At 39.7% G+C, this 16,794-nt stretch overlaps 1 protein-coding gene across 1 annotated transcript in view; it reads left to right on the top strand.

Annotated features, from left to right (window-relative positions):
* Positions 1-15,977: 15,977 nt before the first annotated feature.
* LOC107675601 (uncharacterized) overlaps positions 15,978-16,794 on the top strand; it is a 2,451-nt gene continuing 1,634 nt past the window's right edge. Inside the window, exon 1 of the mRNA XM_016470005.1 lies at positions 15,978-16,599. Within this exon, the coding sequence (XP_016325491.1) occupies positions 15,986-16,599 (614 nt within the window). The 5' untranslated portion in view covers positions 15,978-15,985. The remainder of the gene's footprint in view (positions 16,600-16,794) is intronic.

Below are 16,794 nucleotides of genomic sequence, written 5' to 3'. Positions count from 1 at the left end.
GGTCTATGGGATTGACTCCCTTTTGCAGCCAGCCTCTAGCGGCCAGTTGATGAATTACAGTATAAGTCACTTCCGTGTTGGCTTCACGAGAGAGAGCGGAAGGTTGCCGCTTGAGTGCACTGCATAAATGAGTACACTCCCTCTGAATAAATATAAAAGATGTATTTTCTTAATGATCACTAATATAATTCATGGAAAGATGGCAAAATCTAAACATATTAAACATATACTTCATAAAAACAACAAAATATATGCCAATATTTTCTGTAAGATAAATTAGCCAATTTTGTTTAAATGAAGGATTGCAGAAATGAGTACACCCCTAGACTTAATTCAGAAAATGTATAATATTCTAGTACTTAGTATGTCCTCCAGAACTTAAAGTATACTGCTCTGACACTTCTTGGCACTTCTTGTACAAGTTCATGACAAATTTTTCTAATCTGTCCTGTTTAACTCCTGGACGACCTCCTTAAATGCTGTGGTCTTCACTTCTCACTGTACTCCTCCTCTAGCAACACCAGAACATTTTGGATGCTTTTGGATCCGAAATGATTGACTTGGTTTCTTGAGACCAAAGTATGGATTTTCAGAAGTCTCTATTTTGTAAATATGGGCCCTGGAATGAATTTATTTTGCTCTGGCTAATTCTAGTGGTGACAACAACCATGCATGTCATCCATTGTTTTTGAATGTCGGTGCTACTTCTGCTATATTTTCACACATAAAACAATCATTTGGTATTCCCAGGGGCGTAGATTACGCGGGGGATGCGGGGGACGTGTCCCCTCCCCCCCACTTTTAATATTACATAAATTCGTCCCCCGCACTTTTTCGGGCAAGTGTGTTCGCATAGAGGTTTTCAAGAGCTGGTGTGAATAAATATAGATTTAAATTCAAAGAGACAGGATAGTCTGTGCATGATCTGATGTTTTATTCGGACCCAGAATAAGGCGAGATGAACATCACGGAGCGCTAAACACTCATGCAGTGTATGTTTCATTCATACTCGAAGCCGGAGGCGCTCTTTTATTATTTTTTTTTAATATATAACATTTCTGGCCCCTCACTTCTGAAATGATGGCTACGCCCCTGGGTATTCCTCTTGTACCATTGTCCTCTTTTATGCTAAGAAGTAAGTCAGTTCAGGCAGTTCTCTCCCAAGAGGTTCCACTGCTGCCAGCATTAAGTCTGAGTATGATTCAGTGGGCTATATAACACTTTTAATTGTCAGGAAATTACTTGTCTTTAAAAGTTTTGGTTCAGCATATTAACTGTTGATCAAAAATAGCCTTAAACCTATACACTTTTTTTGGTTTGTTTTATTTAGTAACTTTCAGGAGGGTGTACTCATTTTTGCAACACAAAATGTTATCACTTTGATAAGAAAATCTTATTTTGCTGAATAATTTTGGCATTCTTCTTTGGTAATTGATCAAGCAGGCTTGTTGGAACATTACATCGCCAAAGAACCCTAACATGTCTTCTAAGTAAAGAGTAATTGCTGAATTTGTTAAGTTTTAGAGGGGGTGTACTCATTTATGCTGTGCACTGTATATATATATATATAAACCAAAGAATTGTAATAATATAAAAATGATCATTTTTATATTTTAATTTAGTTCAATATTTTTTTTGATTATTTATAGTGACCGTTTCTGTTTTTTACTGAAAAAAAAACAAAAAAAACATTTTTTTACTAATTTGACTGAAAACAATTTACTTGAGAGAAAAAAAAAAAAAAAGGAATATGGCAAAAAAAAGAGGAAAAAGCCGTTTATTTAAATAAGTCAACAGGCGATCTTTCACTATTTCTTATGTCATATGGGACCTCAGAGTTTGACGTCTGTGTCTCAGGCTCAGATTAAACATGGACTCTTTCACGTCCTCCTCGCACCCGCTGACCTCTGCTGATGTCATCTCAACCCCTTACCTCACTCCCGTTTTCCTGTAGTCTAATTTTAGATGTAAGACAAAACTTGCATTTCAGGCTAAGAGCACTTAATAAATTACCCCCACTTTTCTGTTCTCTCTTCTGTCTCCGACCTTTTCTTTTTTCCCCCAGTCTTGATTATGGCTTTTGAGACTTGAGGAATTTTAATAGGCTTTATGGGAAATGTATGTGCAGATGTTCAGAAGCAACAGCATGGCCGGTCCATAAAGGAACTGCCATTTTAGTCACTCATTGTGAGCGGCAAAACACGTCAAAACCAGAACTGAAAAGGCCTGCCTACTTAACCTCAGAGCTTTCATGAAAAATTCTCATAAATTACAGGCTGCCACTAGCAATAAGGCAGGTAATTTTCCCCCGTGTTTTTTTCTTCTTCTTCTTCTCCTTTTCTCTTTCCCTGACACACAAAAAAGTCCTGTGACCTCTTCCGCAAAAGAACTGGCAGACAGCTAAAAGATTTTATTCTTCTTTTATTGCGCAAAACACTAACTCTTCATTGGTTCAAATGTATGTATTAACCAAGGTGCAACATCTCTGAGCTGACTTTTAAAATCAGACAGCAATATATAGCAAGAGTCTTCAACAAGTGCACCATTTATTGCTTGATTTCTTTTTATATGATTCAGATAAAAATGCAAAATTAAATTAACTTCAACCAAACTAACCATTTTGTTGCACTTTTCACATAAAAAAAAAAAAACTAAAAATACTAAAATGTATTTTCTTAAAATGAAAAAGTTAAAGCAAAGTGTACAAGCATATTACTCTAGCAATAAAACATAACAAAATAAAGTTCAAATTAAACAAATGCATAAATAAAAAAACATTAATTAATTAATTTTAATTTCTTTGCAATGTCATCATCATGATAAAGTATTTAAATACATTAAAATGATACTAAATAGATGCTAATATATGCCAGATTTAAATTCTCAGGCCTCATTTTTTAATTTGCGCCACATCTCTAAGCTGACTTTTAAAATCATATAGCATTTAATAGCATGGGTCTTCAACATATTTAGTCTGACATTAATGCAAAATTGTGTTAACTTCAACCAAACCACATTTCATTTTACCTCTCACATAAAAAATACTGATATTTATTTTATTAAATCTAAAATAGACAAGTATAATAATCTATTAATAAAATGTAATAAGAATAAAAATGTAATTAAACAAATGCATAAATAAACCAATGCATAAGTGTACAAGCATATTACTCTAATAATAAATATAATAAAATTTAAATTAAACAAACACATGAACAAAATGCTTAAACTAAACAATAATAATAGTTATTTTGATGTCTTCACAATGTCATCCTCATAACAATGTATCTGAATACATTAATATCATTCTAAATTCATGCTATTATAGGTCCAATTTAATTTAATTCATTTTACATTCATAACTACACTGTAAATTATGATTTTTCAAAGTTGTAAATAAAACAATAAATAAAAGATTATTATGCATTTTACAAGAAAATGCTATTCCAGTTTTTCTACTTTAAAATGTAACTTTTAATTCAATGTGTTACTTGCCATTTCTTTGTTTGTGAAATTTATAAATTAATAATTGAAAATGACTTCTAAACTATTTTTTTCAGTATACATGCAATATTGCAAAAATAGAAAAAAATCCGTTTTATACCATTTTAAATTACAAATAGTATAAAGTATATTATGATCATATTATGTAGTTGCAAATACTGCATTAACAGGATTCAATGCACAAACACTTTCTGCAACTTTTAGGTAATTTTAAGGTCGCACATCACTGAAACTCTTGATATGTCAGATGTTCTCCGCTCCAGCTGTATATTTCCAAACATAATGCTTTATTCTGGACTTGGAATTCATATTCAGAGTGACAGTGCTGCTGTTTTGGCTCTCTTGGATGAATGGGGATGGGTGGTAAGCGGCAGGAGACGGATGGGTTGGAGAACAGAACAAGAACAGCGACGAAGGAGATTTGCAGTGCATTGCAAAACAGCAAAGAGCAGCGGCAGTGACACAGGGGGTTATAAATAGATCTCCATATATAGAGCCAGAGGCTACCTGGCTGGCGGAGGCCGAGCGCTCGCTACAGTAATCACACATGATTTATACCTGGTCCGGTGAGGTGCTGCGATTCTGCACCTGAGTTCTGCCACACGTGGTGTCAATTATGGGATTAAAGATCAGATGGTGGCTGTGTTTACATAGACGGCAGTAATATGACCACAGACAATATTTTGGATGAGAAAATTGCTGTAATAAGGCATGTGGAACATTTTTCGAATTGTGACATATTTAAGACGTGTAGACATTTTAATCGGGCTATAACTCTCTAGTTTGTGAGCGACTGGCAGCATATGGAAGTCACTTCACAGCACATGCTTTACATTCCTTATATGCAGTCCAAATCAGACCAGAGCATGAGCGTAAATGGGGAATCTGAATGAAACGGTTGTACAAACAACCCATGTAAACAATTCACAACCTATGTAAACTACTTAATCAGTATGTTGTGATATTCAGAATAAACGCATTTATTAGAAATAGTGCTGCTGTTCCTGTAAAACCTTTTGTAATCATTTATTTTATTTTATTTTATTTTTATTTCCTTAACGCACAGCTGTCATATTATGCATTACAACTTTTCAGTGAGTTTTTCTAGCTCACATTTTAGGTTTTAAGACACCTTACAGTCACAACATTGATATTTTAGCATTTTAATTAGCCATCTGAGAGAGATTCTAGCGAAGGCAGTGCTAACACTAACACAACTAGTGTTACACTAAGTTAAAGTTACACAACTCATCAGAAAAAAAAAAACTCTTAATAGCATATGCTAATTCATAACCTAATAAAGAATCGCATTTTTCGTTTAATTGTCCAAGCGTGTAACATGTCCCGTAAGGACGTCTGAGAGCTTGCTCCCAGAGCCATATGACCTATATTGTAAACCACAATTTTTTTTTTAATCTAATCCCATATTTAGACTACAAATCATGTACTATAAATGCAACTAACATAGTAACCTAAAATGAAATGAATGCTGCCTTTGATGTCTGTGTGCTGTTATTTCCAAGGAAAACATGTATCTTTGTTCCTATATCCTTGTTGACATGGTACAAAATAAATAAATAAATACAATTTTAAAAATTACATATTCTAAGTTACTATTCAAAACAGTTGACATACCATAGGAAACACTAAACCTGCACTCCAGTAAAATATGATATCATGCATTACTAATTTTATAACTTTATTTTAGATATGGGTCTACATGACACTACTGCGCAGTTGTTTGAATTCATATTTTTTCCATTCCAGTTTATTATTGGCATCAACTATTTCAGATCAACCCATCCCTAAATGACACGCCAAACAGCATGAACTGTAACCACACATACTTTTCCTGTAATTGGGTGATTAGAGAATTAGCTGCAAATAAGACTAGACTATATGTTGATAGTTTAACATCTGGCGGCATAAAACTACCTTCAACATGACTAAGACCCAATCCCAATTCTATTTTATACCCCTTCAGGGTGTCAAGGGGTAGGGGTGAAAATATTCCCCTAAGAATTGGGACACCACTACTATGCCGTCACACGTCATCATACGTCGTCTAGCTCCTACAATAAACACACCTATTCATGGGTTTCAGTCACATGTCTGCTTACATTTAGCAACTGTAAACGCAGGACACAGCTAGGCTACTGCAAATGATCTCAGACATATTGATGCATAAAAACTTGATTGCAGTACATTGTCATTGTAAAAATCACTGCAACTAGCTTATAGGCTATTTAGTTAACAGATTATTTGAAAAGAACGTTCTTCTATAGAATTATAAAACAAACAAATCCTCTTCACACTAACATCCTTGAAGTAATTACATTCAGTTACATTCATAAAAATAAGAATGTGGAAATTAAAACTACAAACCTTTCTCCTTGTATGCACTGGACCGTCATCATCCTCCTCCTCTTCTTCATCTGTTTGTTTGCGGATCGGAGTGTTGTTCGTCAAAGTTTAGTGCAGCGTAAACATTCTAGACTCACATAACTGTACTTAGATCAAAGATCAAAAACATCTCGTTGATTTATTAGCTTTAGGTGGAGCATAACGAAAGTTTTCTAGCAAATCGGCAGTCTCGCACGCAAATTTAACCTTTCGCAAGTTTCATTATGAACTTGCTAACTAAAATACTAAAATATAAAAACTCATCTATGCTTACGAGAAATATTTAATCAAAAGAATCCCATTTGCTGTTATCACAGCCCAGAGCATAGCACAGCAGATTGACGGAATTGCATCGCGCGCGATTATCGCCGACGTTTAACGCCTCGTGACTAAACAAAGGGCGCCAATGTGAGTGTGCACACCGATGAGCAAAACGCGATGCGTAAATGCACCATTTTCTTAAAAACGCCTCGGGCTTGTTTTTTTGGTTTGACGCGCCGCGTTAAAAACTGGCCGACGAGGCAAGATGAATGTAGAGCTGCTGGTCTCATTGGGCTTTATGACAAACGCGACAGCGACTACAAAAATCTCGATAAGAAGGAGTTGTTATGGAGAGGAATTGCAGATCAAATAGGATTCGATGTGTACCGGGGTATTTCTGTTTTTCATTAAGCGCCATCTAATGTCCGGGAGTGAATTTGCCCGTTCACTCGGCTCATCGCCTGCGAAAATCGCTTGGGTATGAACACAAAAGACGCGTCGAAAAACGTCGGCGATAAGCGCGAGCGATAATCGTCCCGGTGTGTACGAGGCTTTACCGTTTTATATTAATGAAGCTGCTTACTGACACACATACACACACATATCGGAGATCTCTCACATCCAGGAGCAAAGAAACTTGTCAATGCTGCCCCACGACTTTTATTAATAACAGTTTAAATATCGAATCGCTACATTATATTTTCCAGCAACGAGAGGATAAAATCGCTGTTTTCTCTCTCTCTCTCTCTCTCTCTCTCTCTCTCTCTCTCTCTCTCTCTCTCTCTGGAATTGGCAATATTTGAGAAAAAGGTTTAGCAATTTCTAATTATTGGGGGACTAGCCCCTCCTCAATGTCTATGGTGGTTATCGTCCTCATCAGACATGAAAATATGTTGTGGCACTATAGTGCAGTCTATAATGATATGACGTTAGCAAACTTTAGCAATTTTTGGCAAACATTTCTTTGAGTGACATGACCGTAAATGAACTCATGATTGAATGTAACATAAAACAAATGATTACTTTTCATTAAACTCTTTATTAATGCCAAAAATGCTCACATTTATGGTTCTTTTTGTTCACTCGGGCAGCCATGTTGCCGCTGTAGCCGGTTTACACTGAGATAATTCATACCCCTTCATTTGAAGTCTGGTCCTGAAAAATCTTTGTTTGAAGGGCTGTCTGGCCCTTCCCCTACCTCTACCCCTCCCCCTCCAACCAAAAGAGAATCGAGACACCCCTACCCCTTCACATGAACCCGCAAAATGGAGGGGTAGGGGAAAGGGGAAGGGCTAAGGGGTAGAAATGGGATTGGGCCTAAATGTTTGGCTGGTTAACATTAGCATAACCCTGTTAGCCGCAGCTGGTAGATACTACACAGATGCTACTACACCATCTGAACCCAAACAGCAGTTTCCCCTTTGAAATCCTTCAAAAGTAACTCTATATTCTGATTATTTTATTTTATTTTTTATTTTGTGTTTACTATTATTATTATTTACTATGGCTCTAGATTGATTAGTCACATGGCATTTACAGTTCAGATGATTGTCTCAAAATTCTTTTCCTCAAATCTTGTACTTCCAACAGATCCTGCGCCAGCCAGGCAGCTGCCATTGAGATGAATGGGAATGCTAACAGATAGCTCTCTCCAGGTATTGCACTGTTTTTTTTTAAACACATTTTGTGTATGTATCTATATTCACTATCTATACTTCTTTTGTAGCCCTTCCAGTTTTTAGATAGTCACTCTCTCTTTAGAGCACTTTATTATTTTGCTTCTCATACAGTATTTTCCGTGTCCTGCTGTGATTTGTTTGAGAAGATGTCCAGGGATGCTGTGAGCCTGTAAGAGGGGTCATCCTCACGCCCCCTGCCTGACACCCCGCCACGATACTCTACCAGACCTCACAATCAACCCATTGTTCATGCGATCAATATCGCGAAGGAAAAGGTAAGGTGTGTGTGCGCACATACTGTATCCTGAAGCCTGCGCTTACTACTGCAAGCCCAGTCAGACTCCAATCATAAGCCTAAGGATTTTAGGATATGATGACTCTACAAATGAACTTTGATTAATGACAGTTACTTATTTTATTTTGAAGTGAAAATTAGTTATGAAAGAAAAATTATTTTTTATTTAATAAAATGCACATTTTAAATAATACTTTATGTACTATTTTTCAACTGCAATTTCAAATGATTTCCTCTCTTTCATAGTGAAAAACAACAACAATAACAACAAATATTAGTTTTAAGTGACTGAAAATGAGACATGCAGCATTTGAAATTACATATCTTGTGATTTAAGGAGTTAAAATATAGTTACATTCATGAAAATATTTTTAAGTTTAATATGGAAATTTGTATGGAAAAGAGTAGCATTTATCAAAAAATACTTGAAAATGAATTAAAACATTAATTGTTGCTTAACATCTTAGACATAAAAAGTGTGTGTGTGTGTGTGTGTGTGTGTGTGTCTTTATAAGACAAATAAAAAATTTCAAAGGAGACTTTTTTCTTGCAATTATGAATTTATATAAATTCTGTCTTTTTTCTTGCAAGTTCTGAGAAATAAATAAAACTGATATAAAGTCAGAATTGCCAGATATAAACTCAGAATTTTAAGATAAAGTCAGAATTGCCAGATATAAACTCAGAATTGTGAGATATAAAGTACGAATTGTGAGATATAAAGTCTGAATCGATCGATCGGTCGGTTTGTCTGTGTCTGTCTGTCTGTCTGTCTAGAAACTGTGTCTGAATCTGTCTGTATGTATATTCAGCCGCTCCGTCTGAAGTTTAGCACAGCAGATGTTGTGAGTATTCGCTCACACACACTCCTGTATATACATATAATGTAAATGCTGCAGTTCTCAGTATAATGACCCCTTGTGTATACACATCTGGACATACACACACACACACACACACACACTTAGCTTCCTCTGTACATACTAATATTCAGGCTCCCCTGCTTGTGCTGCAAAAACAAGCAGCTCCCGTTAGAAGCCTGGAATAATGGCTCCATTTTTCTCTCTTACTCTCCCTCTCTTTCTATTTCTTCCCCTTTTTTTCTGTGAGATGGGCCATTCTTTACATCCTATGAATACTGCATAAAGCTAGCCACGCGCCTACTAGTCCTCCGGGGCCTTCCCCAGACACAGGCGGGCAGGCCAAGGCCCACTCAAAGAGCTATCTCGCCTTTATTCTCGTGTAAAGCGTTCACACACAGCCTACGGACTGCTCAGAATCTAAACCGGCAGAGCTGAGTTCACTATATACAGTGACGTTCAGGACAGGTTTGGCCAATTCTGTGCAAGTTTGTCTTAAGGCCACACATACATATTTATGCACCCACATTGCACATGAATGAAAACGGACTTATATTTATTGAAGCTACTAAACGGCTTATATTATCATCTAAATCTCAACTGGAAACTGTAGAAATCTTCTGCATGAAAACTGCATATGGTCAATAGAAATCCACAGAGAAAAAAAAACATACAGAGCTGTCACTGGTGCTGTACCTGTAGAGGTTAAAAAGATCAAAATTATCATATAAATGACGGAATCAATGTGATTCGACTGTAATAAAAAAAAGAAAAGAAAAAAAAGATCAATAAGATTTAAGTGTAATTTTTGGAGTGTCCACTAGGGGCAGATCGAAGGTTGCAGGTTGTGGCTGACGCGAGCTGTGCTGTGCGTCACAGCCAATACAGACTGACGCAGAGACAACAGCACGAGTCCGTGTCTTCATTTATTAATGTCTATTTTCCCCCTTTATCAGGGTGTAACATTTTGGAGGCCCCAGCGAGGATAGGATGGTCCCTGGTCCTGCCGATCGATGTAGTGCCATGTGAGGACATCCCACCTTTCAACCACAACCACCACGATAGGAGGTCAGCGGTGTACAGTAGTCTCACAACTGGACGGGCAGAAGTGCGAATAATCTGAGGTTCATCACCCAACCAGGAAAGCTGCAAGTCCTTCCCAACCAAGTAGACATTCTGCTTTACACTGACACCGGCCACTTATCCACAAACAACATGAACACACTGGAGGACTTGAGACTTGAAGGGGACACTTTACTCACTCAACAGTGATCATCTGATTGCAGTATGTGACTTTCTAAATATTGCTGGTACGCAAAGAGAGAATGTTTTGGGAAAAAGCTGCTCATTTCTGATTGCACATATTGTAAAGTATATTGAAAGAGATGAGGTAGAGGAACTTGAAAACCAGGGTATGTCTTTTCTCCTTAACCTTAAAGACAAAATCACTGAAAGTCAGTTGTCAAATCAAAACACAGTAGAGTCACAGCAAGAGGAATTGCATGTAACTCAGATGTCAGAGCAAGAAAAACTGCAAAAACGGATTGGAGCACTTCAGTTAGCTTTACAGTTATCATTGCAGTCGAAAGAGAGTGTATCAAAACAGGAAGTACAGACAGTGAGTCAAAATGATCAGCCATTTCAGGGCAGTGCCTCAACAAAAGACCTTACCCAATCACTTCTGTGGCAAAGGGAGTTTAAAATATCTGGTCAGATTGGGGAACCAGGGCAGAAAGATAACCTTAGTTTTTCCAGCTTGGCCCATCAAATCGAGAACGGAAAAAATAAGAATGTCCCTGAACACAAAATAGTCCATGCAGTAATTAAAGCCATCGTCCCTGGCATGCAGCTACGCAGCTATCTAGAGGGCAAAGCAAATTTAACACATCCTAATCTGAGAAGGATCCTTCGCTCACATTACCAGGAGAGGGGCGCCACAGAGCTGTACAAGCAACTGATGTCAGAAGTCCAAGACAGTAAGGAGACACCCCAGAACTTTTTAATTCGTGTTTTAGATCTTAGGCAGAAGATTTTATTTGCATCACAGGAAGCGGAGTCTAGTCTCAAATATGATCCCATTCTGGTGCAAAATATGTTTCTGCATACAGTTCTTACCGGTCTGCAAAATGACTATATCAGAGGGGATCTGAAGCCATACCTGCAACAAACAGATGTGAGTGACGAGCTGTTGTTAGAGAAATTAAACCTTGCATGTATGACTGAAACAGAGACAAAATAAAAAGAAAACTGCAGTCCAGCATCGTCCAGTGGTGGTGCATTCGGCGGAATGCAACGATATCCCAGCACCTGCAGAAAAGAAAGGGAAAACGTCACTTCAGGAAAATAAAAATAAGCATAACCCTGATTTGCTAAATGAACTCAGAGAAATAAAATCAGACATGGCACTATTAAAGAACCTCAGCGCTGAAGTGTCACAGATTAGAGAGTCGATTCAATTACCCCAGACAGCTGCGGAACAGGGTCTGTCCTCGCCAGGTTTCCGAAACTATGCCTCAGCTACTCACCCTGAATGCCCATTCCCTGGGTACTGGCCCAATTACAATCCAGGACAGAGAGGGAGAACAGCTCAGTTCCCGCAAGGATTTGCACCACACCGTCTTTCCACCCAGACAAGAAGTCAACGAAGAAGATGCTTCAACTGTCAGCAGAGTGACACTGAAAATTATTGCACCCACTGCTATAGATGTGGAAGCAGTGAGCATTTCTTTGCGAGCTGTAGAGCAAGGGCAGTAAACTCATCCAGGGATGCTTATTTAAATGAGAGAGGGTTACTTCCACGGGACAGGGAGTAACCTGCAAGATGTTAGAGTCCAATCAACAATGCTCGGGGTGTGGGATGAAGGAAGGTGGCCATAATTTACGAGTATGCACATTCTGCCGCAAAGCTCTCTATTGCTCCAAGTTATGTCATGCTCGTCACTGGAGAAGACACAACCGATCTTGATCCCAAATGGGCGGAAGGGCTAGAGTTCCAGGAGACACTTTTAAAGGTTAAGAAGGGGGTTCCACCATACATCGTACTTGATGCTCGGAATCCTACGGACCATGACATTGTCCTGTGTAGAAAAGCAGTCATAGGAACAGCACATAGGGTACAAGCTGTTTATCCGTCCATGTCAGTGGATCAGTCAATTCAGTCCATACCTGCTTCAGTGAATCCCATCCAAACAAGCAGTGCTGAGTTTGCCAGTGATACCTGGGACCCTCCAGTAGATTTGGGTCATCTGAGTCAGCCTGAAAAGGAAATAGTATGCAAGATGTTACGAGAGGAATGTGCGTCATTCTCGAAGTCAGATGATGACATCGGGTGCATAGAAAATCTAACCCTGAAGATATCCCTTCAAGACACAGTTCCTGTTGCACGTTCATACATATCTGTGCCAAAACCACTCTATAGGGAAGTAAAAGATTACCTTCATGACCTGATTGCTCAGGGTTGGATATCAAAATCAACATCATCTTATGCATCACCTGTTGTCTGTGTTAGGAAAAGGGATGGAAGCCTCCGCCTTTGTGTGGATTACAGGGAGCTGAATAAGAAGACCAATCCTGATCGTCAACCAATTCCCAGAATCCAAGATATCCTTGACAACCTGGGTGGGAATTCATGGTTTTCACTATTAGATCAGGGCAAAGCATATCATCAAGGCTTTATGGCAAAGGAGAGTAGGCCCCTGACCGCATTTGTAACCCCGTGGGGGTTGTATGAGTGGATACGAATTCCTTTTGGCTTGATGAATGCTCCAGCTGCCTTTCAGAGGTGTATGGAGGAATGCTTGGAGAGGTTGAGAGACCAGATATGTGTGCCATACCTTGATGATATCTTAGTCTACAGCAAGTCCTTTGAAGACCATGTCCACCATGTGCGGGAGGTATTGCAGCAGCTTAGACGGTATGGAATAAAATTGAAGCCAAGCAAATGTGGAATGTTCAAAAGGGAAATCCGCTACCTCGGAAGAATTGTGTCGGCTGAAGGTAGCAAAGTGGATCCAGCTGACACGGAGGCTGTGCGAGCTTGGAAGGAAAAGAGACCAAGTACCGTCGGGCAGCTGCGAACTGTGATGGGCCTCTTAAGTTACTACCGACAATATATTAAGGATTTTTCAAAGATTGCTGGACCACTGTATGATTTACTCAAGAGCACCCCGGGAGTGGAAAACACTTGCCAAAATTTCAGATGAAGTAAAGTGAAGACTAGAGGAGTGCCTTCGAATTGACATCGGGTGCATAGAAAATCTAACCCTGAAGATATCCCTTCAAGACACAGTGCCTGTTGCACATTCATACATATCTGTGCCAAAACCACTCTATAGGGAAGTAAAAGATATACCTTCATGACCTGATTGCTCAGGGTTGGATATCAAAATCAACATCATCTTATGCATCACCTGTTGTCTGTGTTAGGAAAAGGGATGGAAGCCTCCGCCTTTGTGTGGATTACAGGGAGCTGAATAAGAAGACCAATCCTGATCGTCAGCCAATTCCCAGAGTCCAAGATATCCTTGACAACCTGGGTGGGAATACATGGTTTTCACTATTAGATCAGGGCAAAGCATATCATCAAGGCTTTATGGCAAAGGAGAGTAGGCCCCTGACCGCATTTGTAACCCCGTGGGGGTTGTATGAGTGGATACGAATTCCTTTTGGCTTGATGAATGCTCCAGCTGCCTTTCAGAGGTGTATGGAGGAATGCTTGGAGAGGTTGAGAGACCGGATATGTGTGCCATACCTTGATGATATCTTAGTCTACAGCAAGTCCTTTGAAGACCATGTCCACCATGTGCGGGAGGTATTGCAGCAGCTTAGACGGTATGGAATAAAATTGAAGCCAAGCAAATGTGGAATGTTCAAAAGGGAAATCCGCTACCTCGGAAGAATTGTGTCGGCTGAAGGTAAGAAAGTGAATCCAGCTGACACGGCGGCTGTGCGAGCTTGGAAGGAAAAGAGACCAAGTACCGTCGGGCAGCTGCGAACTGTGATGGGCCTCTTAAGTTACTACCGACAATATATTAAGGATTTTTCAAAGATTGCTGGACCACTGTATGATTTACTCAAGAGCACCCCGGGAGTGGAAAACACTTGCCAAAATTTCAGATGAAGTAAAGTGAAGACTAGAGGAGTGCCTTCGAATCAACCAATAATTTGGAAGGATGAGCACCAAAAGATCTTGGAAAAATTTATAAACCATCTGGTCGAACCACCTATTCTTGGATTTCCAGACTTTTCACTGCCTTTTATTCTTCATAGAGATGCCTCAAACCAAGGCCTGGGGGCAGTATTGTACCAAAAGCAGGGGGGTAAGCTCCGTGTAATAGCGTATGGATCTCGGACCCTCACAGCTGCCGAACGAAATTACCACCTCCGTTCGGGTAAATTAGAGTTTCTCGCCCTCGAGTGGTCAATAACGGAGAAATATACAGACTACTTATACTAAGCACCTACATTCACAGTCTTTAGCGATAATAATCCTCTCACGTATGTACTATCCAGCGTGAAACTCAATGCCACCGGCTGTAGGTGGGTAGCAGAGTTAGCCGACTTCCATTTTTCAATAAAGTACCGCCCTGGCTGAGAGAATGCAGATGCCAACAGTTTATCAAGATTGCCTCTAGACATTGAAGGGAGGAAATGTCATCAGACTGCATTGCAGCCACCGCACAAGCTGTAGAAGTGCAGGAAGATACCTCACCTTGGGTAGTATCTGACTCGTCTCCATGTTCACCTGACATGGGTGACAATGAACCTCTTCCTGTGGCTAAAATACAGCAGAGTCAAAGGGAGGATCCACACATCGGGCCTGTAATAATATATAAATTAACTGGTGTGCGACCTTGCCCCAAACAAATGAAGTCTCTTACCCCTCAGAGCCGATGTCTTCTTCGTGAATGGGAGAAGCTTCATTTGGATGTGAGCGGCATCCTAAAGCGGAAGACAGCTAATAGACACCAACTGGTCCTACCTGAAAGATACAAGGCAGTGGTAATGAAGAAGTTGCACAATGAGATGGGTCACCAAGGAGTTGATCGCACGACATCACTGATAAGAGACCGTTTCTTTTGGCCCCATATGCAACAAGAGATTGAACATTATGTTGCAAAAAGCTGTCATTGTTTGAAGCAAAAGAAGTCTTGTAGGGAGACAAGGGCTCCTCTCATTAATATCATTACAACTCAGCCTTTTGAGCTTGTATCTGTTGATTTTCTTCATTTAGATAAATGTAAGGGGGGTTACGAATACATATTAGTGATAGTTGACCATTTTACACGGTTTGCGCAGGCGTATCCCACAACATCAAAGTCTGCTAAAACGGTAGCTGATCGCCTGTTTAATAACTATGCCCTGCGATTTGGATTTCCGAGACGAATGCACCACGATCAAGGTGGTGATTTTGAAAACCAGCTTCTAGCCCAGCTGACAAAGAATTGTGGTGTCCTCAGTTCCAGAACAACGCCATACCACCCGCAAGGGAACGGTCAGACGGAACGATTCACCATGACTTTACTTCAAATGCTCAAAACACTGACAGACAAGCAGAAGACGAACTGGAAGGAATCCCTGAATAAACTGATCTTTGCATATAATAGCACCAAATGTGAGGTAACAGGATTCTCACCTTTTTATCTTCTTTATGGCCGGCATCCCAGACTACCAGTGGATCTACTCTTTGGTTTGGAAGAAAGCACTGGAACAGTGAGCCACCAGGAATACCTGCAGAGATGGAGAGAACAGATGCAAGAAGCACATGAAATAGCAAGAGAGAATGTGGGAAAAGCTGCTGTGCGTAGTAAAAAACACTACGATAGAAAACTGAGAAGTACAACCTTGTATCCGGGTGACCGTGTACTTGTTAGAAACTTGACACCAAGAGGAGGCACGGGCAAATTGCGCAACCACTGGGAAGAGACCATCCACACTGTCGTGAGGTGAATGATGACCTCTTGCTGTCATGTGATCTCCTGCCAATGGAAGGGCAACCTGACACAGCTGCTTATTTAGAAAAAAAGATGACAAAGCAGAAGAGAAATGATACTGTAAAATCTAATGAAGATGAAGAAGAGGATGAGGACGAGTTCTGTCTTTATTACTCACCAAACCAGCAGCAGTACCGTAGAGAAGGGAGTGACGGAGATCCTGATGAGTTAGAAAGGGAGACAAGTGGACTGGCCGGGCAGACCAAGGATGGTGAGGATATAGGAGAAAGAGTGGACACTGTTGAGCTTTCACATGAAGAATGCCCAGGTGAAGACGGGGATGAAGAGCTGATTCAAGTAGAGGACCCATTAGTGACAGGGCACCGTGAAGAGGAACGGATTGAAGTTGAGCACACAGTATCACTTGAGCCATGCAATGATTCCACGGTAGATGAGAGACATCCAAGACCACAGAGAGAAAAACGAGCCCCTCGACTGTTCACTTATGATCACCTCGGAACCCCCACCTGCTATAATACAAGCTGTAGTGGTGAAGTTCAGCAGTATCAGAATATGTCTTACCTTGGACAGCAAGCACTTCCACCATGGCCAAGTCCAGTGCCATTTTATAATCCCTACCCATATCTTATGTACGGATATCAGAGATAGACTGTAGCATAATTCAGGCTAAGAAAAGATTGATATAGTAAAAGCAGAATACCCCATGTTGAAGGAAAATTAATAAGATTAAAAATTAAAAAAAAACTGTGCATTTCAAGATGTCGGGACGACATCTAAATTTTGAGGGGGAGTGTGTAGAGGTTAAAAAGATCAAAGATCAAAATGATCATATAAATGAC

This window comes from Sinocyclocheilus anshuiensis, unplaced genomic scaffold (genome assembly GCF_001515605.1).
Source record: "Sinocyclocheilus anshuiensis isolate Anshui unplaced genomic scaffold, SAMN03320099.WGS_v1.1 scaffold1804, whole genome shotgun sequence".
NCBI lineage: Eukaryota > Metazoa > Chordata > Actinopteri > Cypriniformes > Cyprinidae > Sinocyclocheilus > Sinocyclocheilus anshuiensis.
The sequence above is the reverse complement of the archived record's forward strand: the minus strand, read 5'-3'. Positions and strand labels throughout refer to the sequence as shown.